Source organism: Heloderma suspectum, chromosome 4, assembly GCF_057233095.1.
Source record: "Heloderma suspectum isolate Gila_16-S chromosome 4, 16-S_ref, whole genome shotgun sequence".
Lineage (NCBI taxonomy): Eukaryota > Metazoa > Chordata > Lepidosauria > Squamata > Helodermatidae > Heloderma > Heloderma suspectum.
The window spans coordinates 162,349,917-162,368,443 of record NC_139461.1 but is presented as its reverse complement, the minus strand read 5'-3'; the positions used below and the strand labels follow the sequence as shown (position 1 = coordinate 162,368,443).

General features: G+C 47.1%; 1 protein-coding gene across 4 annotated transcripts in view; it reads right to left on the bottom strand.

Moving 5' to 3' along the window:
• Positions 1-1,884: 1,884 nt before the first annotated feature.
• Positions 1,885-18,527, bottom strand: part of LOC146347631 (flavin-containing monooxygenase 5-like) — a 92,202-nt gene continuing 75,559 nt past the window's right edge. For 3 of the 4 annotated variants that reach the window (XM_084850959.1, XM_084850960.1, XM_084850958.1), the window contains exons 6-9: positions 16,964-17,163; positions 14,586-14,938; positions 14,034-14,106; positions 1,887-4,770 (exon numbers count right to left, since the gene is read on the bottom strand). In XM_084850959.1, coding sequence (XP_084707085.1) covers positions 4,425-4,770; positions 14,034-14,106; positions 14,586-14,938; positions 16,964-17,163 — 972 coding nt within the window. In that variant the 3' untranslated portion in view covers positions 1,887-4,424. Of the gene's footprint in view, positions 4,771-14,033; positions 14,107-14,585; positions 14,939-16,963; positions 17,164-18,527 lie in introns of all 4 variants that reach the window. The other variant, XR_014790341.1, reaches the window with a different exon arrangement.

Sequence of the window (18,527 nt, the reverse complement as noted above, 5' to 3'; positions counted from 1 at the left end):
ATCCTATGGATTTTTTAACTGAAGGGGCCACCAAATCACACCAGCAAATCACAGATCATTTCTGTGTCTGTGGATTTCATTATGAAAATCATGGATCCATGGATTTGTGGTGCTATCATGCTGCAAAACAAGGATTTGAGGCATGGATACTCATGATTCCCCTGCATTTTTATGGGGATGCCTCCGAAATCTAGAGGTGTACAAATCCCACTTACCGTTCTGTTCTGGGTCTGCTGGGGGGGGGAGGCGATCCCTCCCTCCCCCCGGAATCCTCCCCAGCTGGTGGCCAATCCGGGATTTTTCTGGGTCAGTCCGTGGAGGCAGATGACTACACTGATTGTACAGGTGAGGTTGCCAAAACAAGACAAAGTATTGAGAGGTTGATATACATATGCAGGCAATCTATTCTTGGATACTGGTAAAAAAGCATGGATCATCTTGGATACAAAAGCAAAAACCCACCAGGAAAGTGAAATGTGTGTTGTTGTTTTTAAAGGGCACCATTATTGAGGGCTGGGAGACAGGCTTTTTCTGGGCCTTCTTGCGAGGCTTTATGAGGAAGTAAGTAGGCAAAAATCAGAGTAAAAGGAGAAGCAGAAGCAAAAATATATCATCAAAAGTGGATCCTATTTACCACGGAAACAGTCATGCCAGTAAATGTTGTTCCAACACCTGCATCAGAGTTTGGATGCAGCAATTGGTTTCACATGTATCAGTTGAAGAAAAAATAAATAAAATTGCACCGCCATTCATATGTTACAGCGAATAAAAACAAATATGAACCTATATGGAAAGTATAGAAATTGGCCTTGACCCAAAGAGCACTAAAAGGTCTGGGTGTTGGCAGTATAAAGTGCAGAGCCTGTGAGCCTGTGGTGATCCCTAGAGCTGGCGCTGCAGCAGCTACTCTCCCCGAAGCACCAGGCATGGAGCAGGAAGAGTGGCAAATTCCCCCCTCCACCACCCGGAAAGCCCACCCGGGCAAGGCAGCCTCCACCTGTGAAGGGCTAATTTACTCTCTCTTGCAGCCCGCCTTCCCTCCCTCGAGGAGCTGCTTACTGTGCCTTCCCGGTTTTAGGGAAGGGCAGGAGCACATGGGCCAAGCTAAGCTGCTTGCTGGAGAGGAGACACTGGTCCTGAGTCAGATCAACAATCTCATGCCCTCTTAGCAAGCCAGAGGTTGTAGAAGAGCAACCCAGCATGTAGCTGCCGCTGCAGCGGCAGACAAGACACCCAAAAACAAACATCAGACTCAGATAAGTCAGCTTAGTCAGTTTGGTGGTGGTGGCGGCAGCCACAAAATCAGTGGGGTGGGGGGGCTTGGGGAGGGCAGAGAGGAGGAGGGAGTTTATATGAGTGAAAAATAAATGAAAATAAATTTTAAACATTAAATTAAAATGATAAGAAATACCTGGGAATAAACCCCATTGAAATCTATGCTTTACTTCTAAGAAGACATGTACGTGGATATTGGGAGCCACAGTGCAGTGGCCACCTCACCTGCCTCTGCATAGCTCTGGGCAGGGCTGCAGAACTTCTCCATCACATCTCTCACCCAGCCCTTTCCACCTTGTGCCCTCAAGATGTGTTGGACTGCAAATTCTATCATTCCCCCTCCCAACCAGCATAGCCAATATGCTGCCTGGAGCCAATGGGAGTTGTCATCCAACAAACCTAAGGGGCACCAGGTTTGGGGTAGGCTGCAGCCTTCTGTGTTTCTTCTTGACTGTTACTGCAAAGGGCGAGGGCCTAAAGTGCACATGACCAGGAACGCTGGTGGCTTTTAAATACATTTGTTAAGTAAAGCGGCTTTGCTCTTGTTCTCCCTCTCTCCACCCCCCCACACCTATTTCCTCCATATATCTGCATTGAGCTTACTTGATAATATTTGATGTATTATTTATTGAATTGATTGGATGTATAGTCTACTTCATACCAAAGGCTCAGGGCTGGTAACAATATGCTAATCAATCTACTTTATCTTTCCCTCTTGCTGATCACCAAAACACACTTTGAATAAAACATGTCTTCAGCTGCTTCTGGAAGATGCACAGAATTTGGTGTTTACAATATATGTGGTACTTTACAGAGAATCATAAGCAAAATAATCAGGTCTCTGCCCCAGAAGCTTACAATCTAAACTGACATTTAATCTGTACTCTAAAGTTACATAGCTGTTTGAAACTTAATTTTTGATTAATACAAGCTATTATTATTTTTATTATTATTAATAACCTCCCTTTTCCTCACACTGTTTAGATATAATGTGCCTGTAGGAAGTAAGGCTGTGGAGATGTGAATGGCCTAGACCCTTGTCCTCCTCTTGAAAATATGCTCCCATTGTTTTGAACCTTTTATTAAAAGACACACATAAAGCTGATTTACATACCCTTAACTGAGGTTTGTTTATGGTGGGGGGCCTCATTACTGCATCACCCTTAAAACTCTGATGCTTAAACTTGTTCTTGGCAGTTCTCCAACCCCAGTACTAGCAGCCAGAGGCAGCTGGGGCACCATCCTATCCCACTCCCACAGTTCCAGGGCAGGAAAGGAGAACAGGGCCACCACAGCAATACACCAGCTCCCTCAGTAAGTGTGTTTAGGATTGGTGCCTTTTTGTGCTTTACAGTGGGGTGGGTGGGGGTGGAGAAATTGTAAGGAAAAGTCTCTTTCACATCTTGATTAACATGAAAAAGAGGGAGGCAGATGGGTGGTGCAAATGAGAAGCAAGATGATGTTCAGCTATTGAATTATTAATATTCACTGTAAGAGTTGGTTTGTGCCAGTTTTTAGGATTTATTACACAATCCTATGCTTGTTTACTTGGAAGTCAGTCCCACTATTTCAACTGCCCATTAGGCTTTCTCCCAAGTAAGTGTGCATAGGACTGCAGCCTTAGGTGCTTTCCCAACATCTCATAAAGGGTTGGATCTAGACTGGTCACGCTTCGAGTATACTCACTAAAATCAGTGGGAAATGTTAGTCAGGACTTACCCCTACCTTAAGTTCCTTTGATTTCAGTAAGTCTACTCTATGCATAAGTAAGCCTGGATCCAACTAAAACACCATAAGAGATGACTGAATATTTTGAGAAACCACTGGAAACTATGGACTCTGGACTCATGAAAAAAAACCCTATGAAGTCAGCGGTGCAGAGGGCACAGGATGTTGAAAGAAACCAAAACACTGATTAACAATCCAGACTGCTGGGAGATGTGTTACTGGCACTGTGGGTGATCAACTGGAACTTTTGGAAGCATCATTGTCTTCTTCTTGCTGAACCTCAAAAAGACACGTCATCCTATATTCATCATTCCACAGAACTCCAAACAAAGTAAGGGACTGAAAGCTCATTTTTGTTGTCTAATCTTGCAAGGTTGTATAATCTTAGAAGGGGGTGTGGCTGTGACTGTCACAAAGGGACCCTGCACTTCAGAGTGCCCACTACGCTGTTGCTCTGGACCCATTCATTAAACCACAAAAAATGTGGAGCTAGTCATAGCATAACTAGCTAGCCCTGTGTTTAAGGAGCAATTAACCAAGAGCTTGAAAGGAAGCAGGAGTAGGTGCTTCCTCTCAAGCAGCCAATGAAGGCTTCCCTCCATTCAACCACTAGTGGAGTACTTTGGCTCCTACGTTGGAGTCACAGTCATATCCAGCTATATCATCTGTTGGTTTACAACCACTCTATTGCAGAACAAAGGTCAATTTCCAGAGGAGATCCAAGTCATATTTTCTAAAGGCAGTTCTTTAACAGCTTAATTTCAGGGCATCAGGGAAAATGTAAATTAAAAAAAAAAAGTTCTTATGAAGCGAAACAGGCTGATATCAATTGTAGGAGAATGGGGAAGTACATGTGCAAAGGCTTTCTCCACAGCAGTCTAAGTGCAGACTTAAGCAGGATGAATCATAAAAGGCACACAGATTAAGGGCGTAATCCTATTGGGATGCCCATCAGCCTCCAAACTCAGAGGCTGATGGGCATCCTATGCAGATGGGAGGAGCATGGAGGCGACCTTTGCCTCTGTGCTCATCTGGCTCTGCATTTTTGCTAGACGAGCTTTTTTGCCTGTCTAGCTGGGGCTCTGCAGAGCAGGAGGGAAGGAGGCTGGGAAAGCTGAAGGATTCTTCGTAAGCAGGCTGCCACAGTCCCTTCCCTCGCCCGCCTACAGAACTGCCCTGTTTCCCTCCTCTCCAAGGTCACTTTTGTGACCTTGGAGAGGCAGCCAGCATGGTTCTCTCCGCAAGGGGGGAGCGCGTACTACTGGGTCTGAGGTCAGAGCGCTGTTTCTGACCTCAGATCTAGGAATCCGAAAAATCCGTCTAGGGGCCATAGGATTGCTCCCTAAAAGATAAACCAGAAGGAACTAGAAGATCAGGCTTAATTTAATTACACAGTATTTAACAATGTAGATCTTTAGTATTTAAAAATAACCACAAATTGCAGCAAACAGAGCAACAAGGCCAACCAGCGTAAACCAAAAGGGCAACAAATATCTGTTGTTTGAGTTGTCAACAGGCCTAGATCTCAACGGTTTCAGGATCCGGTCATGCTGGGTCAGGATAGCTCCCCTGGCTCCATCCCATTTCCTTGGTCCTTGCAGGCGGTACTGGTACGGTGTGCATGGCCCAAACATAACCTCCCAGGCCAGCTTGGGATCTGTGAGAAACAGAGGCCATACGTTGGGCTTTACACCTATCAGAGAGGCCAGTTCATCCATGTAATTAATGTAGTCCACTTGGATGGTGTGGCGTGGGCTTTTCACATACCTGAAAGAAAAGAGAAGTATAGTTTCGCTAGCTGTCCAGAACAACAGGCCGGCTTTCTCCAGCCATCCAGCTAGGCCCAGCAAGCATGTCTGATACAACCACCACCTGTGAACAGTTATCTCAGTCTGTTTCCCGCCTCCCAGCTGAGCTGAGCAGAGCAGAGCAAGCTGCTCCAGCTGGTCCAGGGACTACAGAAGCAGGCAAGCTCCCAGAGAGCGAGCGAACAGAGCAAGCGAACAGGGGGAGCAAACAGGAGTTGGCCACGGGAGTTGCAGTGGTTGAAGACAAAGGAGACAAAGGAGACAGAGGCTAAGAGGTAAGTGGGCTGCAGGAAGCCCAGGGGGCTGCCCTTTATCCTTCTGAGTGGCTGTGAGCTCACCAGGTGCTTCTGAGAGCTCCAACTGAATTGGGGGGGGGGGGCTGAGTACTCCCAGCAGCTGACTGGGCGGGAAGCTTCAGTCTGTTTCCCGCCTCCCAGCTGAGCAGAGCAGAGCAGAGCAGAGCAAGCTGCTCCAGCTGGTCCAGGGACTACAGAAGCAGGCAAGCTCCCAGTGAGTGAGCGAACAGAGTGAGCAGACAGGGGGAGCAAACAGGAGTTGGCCAGGGGAGTTCGGCAGGGGAGGTCAAGGGGGAGGCCCCTAACATTTTTTTTATTTTTATTTTTTTAACTAACTTTTTTCCATTTATTTGTCTTGTAACACACACTTCCACACCAGTGGGACTCTGCTTTTAACCTCTACTGAGTAGAGGAGCAGGCACAGGCTAGTCTAGAACAATCACAAAGCTAGACACAAAAAGGGAAAAGAGGCTATGGAAGTGGTGGTGACCTGCAAGGTGTGTGCAGTGTTTGTTTTCTTGCCTGAGATCAACATGGCCTACACCTGCAACAAGTGCAAGTTGATCACGCTGCTGGAAGAAAAAGTAAGTGGACTGGAGCAGCGACTGTCGACCCTCCGGGGAATAAGAGAACACAAAGAGTTCTTGGACAGAATGGGGGAACTACAGCAGCAAAGGGAAGACCAGAAGCTTGAAAAGCAACAGCAAGATGAGGCAGTGGGAAATGCTGAGGTGAAGAAAAATGGAGTAGAGGATACTCCTTGGAAAAGGGTGACAGTTAGGAGCAGAAGAACTAGACGCCACTCTGCACCAGTGGAAGCAGTGGAGCTGTGGAACCGATTCCAGGTACTTGCAGATGAGACTGGAGGACAGCCTGCAGAGGAAGAATCACAGGGGAACCTGCATGAGAGTGAGCAAGAGGCTGAAGGTCAGTCAAACAGAGGCGATGAAACCCAGGCCTACAACAAGAAGAAGAGAAGAGTGGTAGTAGTGGGAGACTCCTTGCTGCGTGGGATCGAGACCCAAGTATGTCATGAAGACCCGTGGACTCGCCAGGTATGTTGTCTCCCGGGAGGACAGATTAGAGACGTGACTGAAAGGTTGCCTGCACTCATAAAGCCCACTGACAGGTATCCCTTTCTTCTCAGCCATGTGGGAACAAATGATACCGCCAAGCGGAGCTACGAAGAGATCACGTCAGACTTTGAAGCTTTGGGAAGGAAACTCAAGAACTTTGGGGCACAGATAGTTTTCTCATCCATCCTTCCAGTAGTTAGAAGAGGGACAGAAAGGGAACGAATAATACTCTGGGTGAATGACTGGCTATGAAGGTGGTGCCGATGAGAGAGATTTGGATTCTGGGACCACGGGCTATACTTCCTGGAAGATGGGCTGTTGGCTAGGCACGGGTTGCACCTCACAAAGGCTGGGAAGAATGTGTTTGGCCACAGCATGAAGAACTTCATCAGGAGGGCTTTAAACTGAATCCTACGGGGAAGGGAGATGTAATGTTGGGGGTAACAATGGACGTAGGCGCATGCACTGCAACGGAGAGAACAGCTCTGATAGCGCCCAATACTAGTCTTCAGACACATGTAGGAAGAAAGCCAGACTATGAAGCACATGGTCTTCGATGTCTATATACTAATGCCCAGAGTATGGGAAACAAACAGAAGAACTTGAACTCTTAATACAAGAGGGAAATTATGACCTGATAGGTATAACTCAGACTTGGTGGGATGACTCTCATGACTGGAATACAGCAATTGAAGGATATAACTTGTTCAAAAAGAACAGGAGGAACAGAAAGGGAGGTGGGGTTGCACTGTATGTGAAAAATACATATCTCTGCACAGAAATACAGGAGGAGGGTTTTGTAGCCCCATCGAGAGCATCTGGGTTGAAATAAATGGAGCAAAGAATAAAAGGAACCTGGCGGTCGGAGTCTATTACCAGCCACCCAATCAAGGAGAAGACAAGGATGAAACTTTTGAAAAGCAAATAGCCAATGTTTTAAGGAAGCATGATGTAGTAGTAATAGGGGACTTCAATTTCCCCGATATTTGTTGGGAGACAAATTCTGCAAAACATGGCCCCTCCAGGAAATTCCTGACTTGTGTGTCAAATAACTTCCTCCTACAGAAAGTAGAGGAAGGAACTAGAGGATCGGCTATCCTTGACTTGATCCTAACCAACAGAGATGACTTAGTGGATAAAGTAGCAGTTACAGGAACTCTGGGGGAAAGCGACCATGTTGCACTTGAGTTCTTGGTTCTAAGGGAAGCAAAAGCCGAGTGTAGTCAAAGGCGTACCCTGGATTTTAGGAAAGCTGATTTTAATAAACTCAGAACAATGATCAGTAAGGTCCCATGGCAAGCGACGCTAACGAGAAAAGGAGACCAAGATGGGTGGGAGCTTTTAAAAAAGGAAATTCTCAAGGCACAATCACAAACAATTCCAACAAGAAGAAAAGGTAGAAGACAACGGAAGAAGCCAGTGTGGCTTCACAAAAAGCTTAGGGATGACCTGAAAACAAAAAAGGACACATATAGGAAGTGGAAAGAAGGCCAAGTAACAAAGGAAGAGTACAGGCAGATAGCACAGAATTGCAGGGATGGCGTCAGGAAGGCTAAAGCTGAGAAGGAGCTGAGGTTAGCGAGGGATGCTAAAAACAACAAAAAAGCTTTCTTCAGCTACATGCATAGTAAAAGGCAGAGGAAAGAAAAGGTGGTTCAGCTATTAAATAAGGATGGCAAAACGATAACAGATGACAAAGAAAAGGCAGAGGTGCTCAATTCCTACTCTGGCTCAGTCTTCTCCCAAAAGAGGGTCTATGACCCCCCTGGCAAAGGCGAAGTACAGGCTGAAGGGGCAGCTTGAGATCGATAGGCATATGGTCAAGGAACATCTAATTACTTTGAATTAGTTCAAATCTCCAGGGCAAGATGAACTGCATCCTAGAGTAATAAAGGAACTGGCAGAAGAACTCTCAGAACCGCTGTCTATTCTCTTTGAGAAATCATGGAGGACGGGGGAAGTGCCAGATGACTGGAGGAGGACTAACGTTGTCCCTATCTTCAAAAAGGGTAAAAAGGAGGAACCTGGGAACTACAGACCAGTAAGTCTGACATCAATCCCTGGGAAAATTCTGGAGCAGATGATAAAAGAACCCATCTGGAAGCACCTTGACAACAATGCCGTGATTACTCGAAGCCAACATGGATTTGTCAAAAACAAGTCCTGCCAGACAAAAATGATCTCATTTTTTGATCAAGTAACCTCCCTTGTAGACCGTGGGAATGCTGTAGACATCATATACCTCGACTTCAGCAAAGCTTTTGACAAAGTGCCCCATGATCACCTGATGAGCAAACTAGCTCAAAGTGGGCTAGATGAAACAACGATCCAGTGGATCCACAGTTGGCTACAGAATCGGACTCAAAGAGTGCTTATCAATGGGACCTTCTCAAACTGGGGAGAGGTAACGAGTGGGGTACCGCAGGGCTCAGTCCTGGGCCCAGTGCTCTTCAACATTTTTATTAATGACTTGGAGGAGGAGGTGCAGGGAATGCTGATCAAATTTGCAGATGACACAAAATTGGGTGGGATAGCTAATACTTTGGAAGACAGAAACAAAATTCAAAGTGATCTGGATAGACTGGAGTGCTGGGCAGAAAACAACAGAATGACATTTAATAGGGATCAATGCCAAGTTCTGCACCTAGGAAAAAGAAACCAAATGCACAGTTACAAGATGGGGGATACGTGGCTCAACCACACTACGAGCGAGAAGGATCTTGGAATTGTTGTCGATCACAAGCTGAATATGAGACAGCAATGTGATGTGGCTGCAAAAAAGGCAAAGGCTCTTTTGTGCTGCATTAATAGAAGCATAGCTTCCAAATCCCAGGAAGTCCTAGTTCCCCTCTACTCAGCACTGGTTAGGCCTCATCTGGAGTATTGTGTCCAGTTCTGGGCACCACACTTTAAGAAGGATGCAGACAAACTGGAGAGGGCTCAGAGGAGGGCAACAAAGATGATCAGGGGACTGGAAACAAAGCCCTATGAGGAGAGACTGAAGGAACTGGGCATGTTTAGCCTTGAGAAGAGAAGACTGAGGGGAGATATGATAGCACTCTTCAAGTACTTGGAAGGTTGTCACAGAGAGGAAGGCCAGGATCTTTTCTTGATCATCCCAGAATGCAAGACACGGAATAATGGGCTCACGTTACAGGAAACCAGATTGCGGCTGAACATCAGGAGAAACTTCCTGACTGTGAGAGCAATAAGATAATGGAACCAATTACCTGGGGAGGTGGTGGGCTCTCCCACACTGGAGGCCTTCAAGACGAGGCTGGACAGCCATTTGTCAGGGATGCTCTGACTTGGATTCCTGCATTGAGCAGGGGGTTGGACTCGATGGCCTTGTAGGCCCCTTCCAACCCTACAGCGAGATTCTATGATCTCGCTGTAGCTCCCAGTTCCTGGGGCTTGAGGTCAGACAAGGCTCCCTTAAGTGGGACAGTGAGAACAGCTGGGCTCAGTGGGAAGACTCTGCCCCTTCTGGGGTGGGGCGAGAGGCTTGGGGTCCAGGCCTGGGATTGGCTGGAGGAAATCTGCCCTGAGCTGCCAGGGATGGGCAAGAAAAGGAGTCTGGGTGGAGGTGTGGCCGTCTCTCCTCTTCCTGGCTGTATTCTGACATGTTAGGTTGCTGGCAAGGATCCTATTCCAGGAGGTCCTTGCTTTGGTAATGTATAGGTAGGGTAGCCAACGCTTTGTTGTTTTGCTTGGTTGTACTATCTTGAAAGGGGCCACGGTGGCTTGGTGGTTAAGATGCTGAACTGCAGACTGGAAGGTCAGCAGGTCAGCAGTTCGAGACCCGAGTGCCGCGTGACGGAGTGAGCTCCCGTCTTCAGTCCCAGCTCCTGCCAACCTAGCAGTTTGAAAGCAAGAAATTGCAAGTAGATAAATAGGTACCGCCTCGGCGGGAAAGGTAACAGCGTTCCGTGCACCTCGGTGTTCAGTCATGCCGGCCACATGACCACGGAAGCGTCTTCGGACAGCGCTGGCTCTTCGGCTTAGAAATGGGGATGAGCACCGCACCCTAGAGTCGGACACGACTGGTTGGGGACTCCTTTTTTTTTACTATCTTGAAGGTTCTCTGAATGTCATACTTCATGTAATCTTTTATTCCCCTTTTCCCCTCTACCCTTAACTTTTTCCTTTTAATAAACCTTATTCTACCTTAGAGTGGGGAGTGCTTCCTTCTGGGTAAACCTCGGTGCTAAGTCCAGTGCCAGCTGGCCAGTGGGGGTGGCTACTGGTTGTCATTTGGGGACAGAGACCTGAGGTGTTCTGGCCTACCTTGCAGGGACATTGGGGTTGGCTCCAGCCTTCTTTCTCATGGTGGTAGTGGTTAGGGGTGTGTGAAACACTTACCCCGTTCCAGCCAGTAGTCCACGGTGGGGGAGGAAGCGATCCGTCCCTCTCCTCCGGAACCCTCCCCAGCTGCAGCCAGACTTCTGGCCGCTGCCGGGCTGCAGCTGCAAATGGCAGCTGCTATACCAGCCGCCATTTGTGTCCCGCCAAGCCGTGATAGGCTACATAAGTATCTACGTAGCCTATCACGGCTTGGCAGGGACGCAAATGGCGGCTGGCGTGATGGCCGCCATTTGCAGCCACAGCCCGGCAGTGGCCGGAAGATGACCCAGAGCCGCCGCCGCCAGAGCCAGGTCGGTCCGTTCCGGGGGGGATTTCGGCGTGGTGGTGGTGGGGTAGTCCGTACCGCCATGGACTCCGGGGGGCCGGATTCTAAAGAATCCAGCCTCACTGGAGTCCGTGGCGGAATTCTCCAACATCCCTCGTAGTGGTGGGATAAGACATTGAGGTTGCTCAGAGAGGATTTGCACTATATCCTCAAGGGCAGAGTCTTCCCACTAGGTCCAGCTGTCCTCGCTGTCCCAATTAATGGAGCCTCGCCTGACCTTGAGCACCAGGGACTGGGAGCTACAGCGAGATAATGATTCACAGGTGGTTGTATCATACATGCTTGCTGGGCCTAGCTGGATGGCTGAAGAAAGCCAGCCCATTGTTCTGGTCACTAGCTATTTGACTGAACAGAGAAAATAACCCATTCTGAGGGTGGCGGCAGCGGTGGTGGTAAGAAGGTTTTCTCCAGGGCTGGCCCTCCCATGAGGTGGGGTGAATCCCCCACCTCAGGTGGCAGAACCAGAAGGGCAGCAGATTGTGCACCCTCCCCCACTGTCAGGAGGACGGCATGACCTGCTACCACCCTATGCCTTCTGTGCCAGATGCCACAAGAAAGCAGCTGGCATGACTCTTCAGAGTTGTGGGCCAATGCTTCACTTTGAGACATCCTCAGAGCAAAGCATTGACCCACATGATGCTCTGGAGAGCAGCTGGCAAGTGAGTGAGGCATCAGGCAGGAGGGCTCTCTGGGAACACAGCTCTCTAGAGAGCCACCTCCCTGCCCAAATACCGCACTTTGAGGCACTCTGGATCAGGTGAACCTGGAGATCGCCTGTGCTGATCTCCACAGAGTTGGGACTTGGCCCTTGCCAGGAGAGCAGCCACTCTCCCTGGCACAGGCAAGGCCCACGGCCCTGCATTCCTGCTGCAATCTCCCATCTCTGATCAGAGAGGGAAGCTGGGTGCCACTGCTGGCATGCACCACCAGGGGCACTGCTGCGCTTATCTCCAGGCCCCACCACTCTATTTCCCTCCTCCGCAAGTGAATGAAATACTTCTCCCATTTAGTTTTAAGGGCGGGGTGGGGGGGGAAGTCCTTCTTGCTGAAAATTGGCTGTGGGGGTGGGGGCAAAGTACGCCCCTCACCAAGGTCCCTCAGGGTAACAGAGTCCTTGGTGGTGGGGGGTGGACTTCATTCCCCTTCCAGCAATTTTTGGCAGGGGGACTTTTCCCCCTCCTTAGGTAAGTCAGTGGAGTGATTTGTCCATTAACTTGCATAGAGAGGGAAAAAGCCCCTCCCTGCTGAAAATCTGCTGGAGGGGTGGTGGTGAAGCCCACCCCCACCTGCAAGACAAAAGGGTATTTGGCAAGCATGGGCTTCACTTCCCCTCTCTCCAGCTGATTTTCGGTAGGGAGGGTTTTTTTTCCTTTCCTATATAAGTCAATGGAGCAATTCCTCCATTAAATAACATAGGGAGGGGAAAAGCCCCTCCCTGAAAAAAACTGGCAGGGGCAGGGAGCAAAGTGCACCCCTACCAAGGACCCTCCGTGCAACAGGGTACTTGGAGGGGGGTGGGTTTTGCCTCTCCTTCAGCTGATGTTTGGCAGGGGGCTTTTTCTCACCCCATGCACATGAATGGAGAAATTGCTCCATTCAGTTGCATGGAGATGGGGAGGAGGGGGAGAGCCAGAGCCAGAGCAGCGATATTTTGTAGCACACAGAGGGGGCACATTCATGCATACATATAAACACAGTTAAGGGTGTGTGCTCCCAACAACTTTGTGATTGGCGTCTTGCCCCCGAGACAGCCAATTTATGGTGGTGCCCAGGGCACTTCTCTAAAACGCCAAAGGTGCCCCCAGGCCCAAAGCAGTTGGAGCCTCCTGTCCTAGATATTTCTGTTCTAGTAACCAAGGGACAGACTCTGCAAGGAGGGGGGTGACGCTGCTTATATTTGATGAATGGGCGGAGCAGTGGGAAAAGGACCAGCCAGCTGATCTTGCCAGCAGCTGCAGATGGCACCTTCGTACAGCCTAACCATCACATGATGCTGGATGATTTATTACAGGCTTTTAGGCTCAAGCATGAGCACAGCATATGAGGGACACATGCAGAACGGGCAGTTCCTTGGGACAGAGATCAAAGAAGGGGTGCCCACTCACTCACCCCCCATTTTCCACCAGTCCCAGTTAACCTTTATGCTGTAGTATTTACAGCATTTCATCCAATATCAGCATCCACCTCTTTATTGTCACTGCAACCTACAGGTTGTCTTACTGTGGGCTGGTTCAAGTCCTGAATCATCTCAGTTGCAGAGACTGGTAAGTATTTGGAGTTAGAATTACGTAGAGCTGAAAGGGATGAATTAGACCCTACTAAGGGTTTTCAGAGCCTTTTAAAATACAGTAACTGAGGGAACCAACTGCACATCCTTTGCAAGTGAGTTTCATAAGGTAGGGACCACTGCTGAGAAGGCCTTGCCCCTAGCACCCACCAACCTAAATGATCTTAAAGGTGAGCAAACAAGTAAGGCTTCCGACACTTAAAATGACAGCGATGAGTCCAGAAGCACCCCAGCAACAAAAAAGATAATTTTCAGTTAAGATGAGGTTACAGTAGTTGCCAAGGGGAAACTAGTTTTTTTCCTTTACCCTGGCCCCTTCGCAGACGGTTGGTTTATTTATTTATTTATTTATTTATTTTTATTTATTAAATTTCTCAATCACCCATCTGGCTGGTCACCCAGCCACTCTGGGCAATGTACAAAATATATAATAAAACAGTTTAAAACAATAAAATTCCACAGTAAAACATTTTTCTAAAAATACCCTAACCCACCCATATATGCCTGCCTGAACAACCATGTTTTGAATGCACGGCAGAAGCTCATTAAAAAGGGGGCATGGTGGAGTTCCCTAGGGAGGGAGTTCCACAGAGTGGGGGCCACCACAGAGAAGGCCCTCTCCCTTGTCCCCACCAGTCTAGCTGTCCTGGCTGATGGGACGGAGAGAAGGCCATCCAAGGCTGATCTTGTTAAGCGGCCTGTCTGGTGTTTCTGGAAGTGCTCCTGTTGTATTCTGATGAGCAGTTTGCACTTTTAAATTTTTAAATTTTTTATAATGAGAAGCCACTTATTTAATCCTGCCATACTATTCATATTATCACTCAGTAATAACTAAAGTGGGAGCAAGTAGCATTCGTTATGCCTGTCACATACCGTTTGGCCATGGATGCTTTGCTCATAGTAATTTCAGACATCATCTCACATGTTGATGGTAGCTTAGCAAGTCCTAGAAAACAGAAGCAAAGATGAAGAGGCAATACTTTGGAGGACCTGGATGGAGGCAGATGGAAAAAGTGCTCAATGAAGACAAGAGGCACTCTGGAACAGTCCTGATGCTATCATGAGCCTTCATTCAACAAAACCAGAACTTTACCACCATAGCTGGATGGAACTCTCTTCTCATCTGAGACTTTCTGTGTACATGATTAGGCTTTGACTGTCTCATGGACCAATGTTTCTGAGTTTTCCAATAGGAAGGGAGAGTTCAAACAAGGAGGTTGCTCCATTGCCAGGTCTAGGTCAAATGCTATTCCATCTCCATCAACTAGACTACAGAGCTGAATTAAAAACATTTCGTGCCAGGAAATAAATATCTGCCATGTCCAAACAAATACCCATTTGTCATCATGGCTCATGATGTTAATTCTGAAACTATAAGATTAACAGATCACCAGCAGCACCCAGAAGAAGTATAAAGGACCTTACCCTTAAACACCTGTGTAGCCCAGCGACCCTGCAGTTCTGCAATAGGCATGATGGCACCCAGTGGTTGGACAAGACCAATGATAGCCAGTGTGGGCTTCTCCAGATGAGGGGGGAAGACATATTTATATAGAGGGGTCTGATTATCAATGACTCTCACACAGTTCCCGAGGAAGGGAAAAGAGAAACTGTATCCTGTGGCAAAGACAACAAAATCTATATCCTCTTCCTTAGAGCCATCTTCGAAGATGGCAGCAGTGTCAGTAAATTCACTGATATTTGATTTCACTAGCACTCTCCCTGAAATGATGCAGTTTGGGAGTTCATCGTTGATAGTTGGATGCTGGCTGAGAAACCTGAAAGGTATAAATAAACAAACAAACAAACAATAAATAAATTTAAAAAAAACGAAGATGATGCAATCAGACTTTGTTCTTTGGCCTTAGTTTTTCACTTCAGAATCTGGCTCTGGTAACTCGCCTACTTTGCCAACAGCAAGACTACAGAGGCTGAACAGAGAAGGGTTAAAGCCAGCATAGCACATCGTAAAAACTGTATTAACGGGACCTTGGGAATGTCTATAGGAAGAGCATAACAGTGTGTGGTTCACCCTTAGGCCAAGAGGGAAACATAGGAAGAGCATTATCGGGACCTGTAAATACTCCAGTGACCTACAGCAGATACTAGATACTTTAGTTTTTAACCTATCTGGGCTTTTCTGCATGATTAAACCAATTGTGACACTGCCCTATTTCATCCTTCATGCTATACTCTCATTACCCTTGATCCTCAAGAGGACTAAATTCCAACACTATGCAGTGGATGGGATAAGGTTCACTTCAAGGGAACAGCCTAGTTCTGTTTGCAGCTTTTTTTTTTTTAAGGGGAGGTGCATATTCAAGAAAAAAAGGAACACCAAACTTTGCATAACTAGAAAAAAAGAGAGCAAGGGTCCATGAACGGCAGAGCATTGCCATATGGAAAAAATAATCTTGCTAACGTTCAGAAATTTGGCATGGTGTGAGAGAAGACTACAGGAGGGTTCCCCTTCTGTAGTGGTATAACGGAGTTTTGTTGTTGTTGTTCAGTCGTTCAGTCGTGTCCGACTCTTCGTGACCCCAGCCACTAAATACATTAAACATCAGAAGCTGTTCAAAAGATGGCATGGGAGAGGAGTTGTGTCATCATCACATGTGATCTCATGAGCACTCACTCACCATATAGGTTCTGGGACAATAGTGAAATCACATTCCACATGTCAGTCACACAACAGAACTATGAACGGGGGAGGGGCAAAAAGTTATATCTGCCCAGTGCTAAAATATTGAGGCTGTGGCAGTGGAAAAATGCAATATGCCCATGATCAGAAGTGCTATTAGAGGAAAGAGATCAACATTCCCTATAACAGATGAGTTACAAGTGCACATTTGTGGTGTTAAAATCATTTGCAACAACCCTTTGAGTGCTGGGACTGGTAATCTGAAAGCAGCACACAGATTCAACCTGGTAAAGTTACTTTACTCAGATAAAAAATTATCAGGAAATGAAATATTAAAATCATCATCAATTTTGTTATCATCTAGAGTATTAAAACATAGGGTTTGAGGTACTAATTAAATAATAATGAATCCCACTTTCCCTTCCATCTTCTGCCTTTTCAGAATGAAAGGTACTTTGGGCCTGGTAACATTTGCCTTTTATCATTGTAAAGCCTCTCTAAAGGATTCACATTTTGAGCAACAATATTAATGGAAGTGATGCCAAGTGCAAACCAGTAGCAGCTTACATTGACAAGGAAGGGTTGGGGCTGATGTGAAACAGCCCAAGGCCCAGCTCAGCTTGATGTAAAACAGCCCAACGCCTGGCTCAGCTTGGTTGCCGAGTGCTTACCTACAAGCTATCTTCAAATGCCTGCAACTAATCCCCAATGAGTTCTATGGTGGTGGTGCTATAATCTGGAGAGGAGAAGTAGCAGGTGCAGAAATGGTTAAAGCACCCCTACCCCAAATTGCCCCCTTGTGAGGCAGCTTTTCAGAGGGTGGAGGGTGGGCTATGAGGGTTCAGTCACACATGTTTGTATATAGCATGTAGTTAGACCTTGAAAATTAGAGCCTTTAAAAATATATGCAGACAAGGTAGTTGGCACTCAGGAATTCATCATTCTGTCCCAATCATCCCTGGGTGACAGGGCATGATCTGAGTGCACATGATGCAGCCACCTGTGGACACTAAGCAGGTTTGGGTTCAGTCAGTATCTGGATAGGAGATCACCTGTGAGCTCTAGTGTGCCACTTAAAGCTCCATGATGGAAGAAAGGCAGGATATAAATGTACTGAATAAATAAAGGAAATAAAGCAAAGTAGTATATTGCTGGGTGATACCTGTGTTTAGGTTTCAAGCCATAATGAGAATGGTTGAATCTGGTATTTAATCCATTCTCTACCCACTGATTTACCATGGATGAGGTGAAAAATTGCTTCAGTAACATATTAGATCGAGTGGAAAGCACCACATCTTCTGGATAGCCTTTGTCACCAACACGATTCAGTACCCATGCCCCTCGGCGAGTGCTGAGGAAAACCTGGGCAAAGTACAGAAAGAGAATGATTCAAGCTAATAAATTTACTTGTGATTTGTTCTCCCTGATATTCCTTGTTCCCCCTGCAACTTCCCCAGAAACTGCATGTCTTTAGGTTGACATCACTTGCCAGATAGATGCTAATGTTCGTAAAGTTAAGCAGAGTTAAGCTGGGCCACTGTTTGGAAAGGTGGGCACAGTTTGTACATCAGAGACAGTACTATTGATCATATATACTATTAACAATCCCAGTTCTCTGGGTGGCAGAACCACCTATGCACAAGAAGAAGGTAGCAGGCTCAGGGAAGCCCCAAGAAAAACATCCCTGGAGGTAACCTTCCCAAACAGGCCAGTGATCAAACAGTGAGCATGCCCACTGACCAAGGAATGTTGGGAAAGGGGGAACATAATGGGTTTCTTAGAAGCGGGCAGACTTCCAGCCAGTCAGCCATGAACAGGACCACTCCACGTTGCAACATTTTATCGCAAATCTCATTTATAATTCCTAATACTAAATTTACCCTTTTCACTGCTGTGATCCCAAGAGCACTTTCCTGGGTAGTCACAGCAAGCAGCAAACAGATGAAGTTGGGATTATTGTCCCAGAGTGTTTCCCTCTGCACTTAGTGCATGTAATACTAAGCCAGGTTGTGTTTTGTTAAATTGTGGCTTGTTTTTGAGTGGGGCATTATCCAGGGTGGTGGTTTCAGGAGAGCTATCAGCATCCTCCAATTCCTCTTGACCCCTGCAAGCACTAGGACCAGCAATAGGATCCTCTTCTGAGGCCTCATCCAGTCCTGGAGTGGTCCTATCAGGAAGGTGGCAGGACACAACAGTCTGCATCTGGACCCATCACCGCAAACAAACCATGGTTTGTTTTCCACCAACAAACCATAATTAGAAGCTCTGGTTTGTTGTTGGCTCACAAACTGAGTCTTGTTTTAACTGCAGATAGTCATTATGCTGAACCCAGAAATCTGGTTCATCCCTGGTTTGTTTCTGTGCCCCACCCAAGCTGCCCAGCTGGAGACAGATAAGAGCAGCTGACTCGTTCTCGCTGGCATTTTTGCCAAAGTAGCCCTCACATCACCGTCTGCCTGGCAACAGCAGTCTTTCCCCACTTTCCTCTTTCCCAAGTCGTCCCCCTCCCTCTCAGGGCAGAGTTCCTTGCTTCACAGTTGTTGCCAGAGCAGAGAGAGGCTTAAAGGGATCATTGATGTAATAGCCTCTCTGCAGGACTACATATTCGAAGCACCACCTAACTCTTCCCCTGGTACCTTGATGTTTACAAGCCCTACAATGCAGATAAATGCCTTGCAACCTGAGGAGAGGAACTGTTACTTATCTTTGCCCTTGGGGTGAGATAT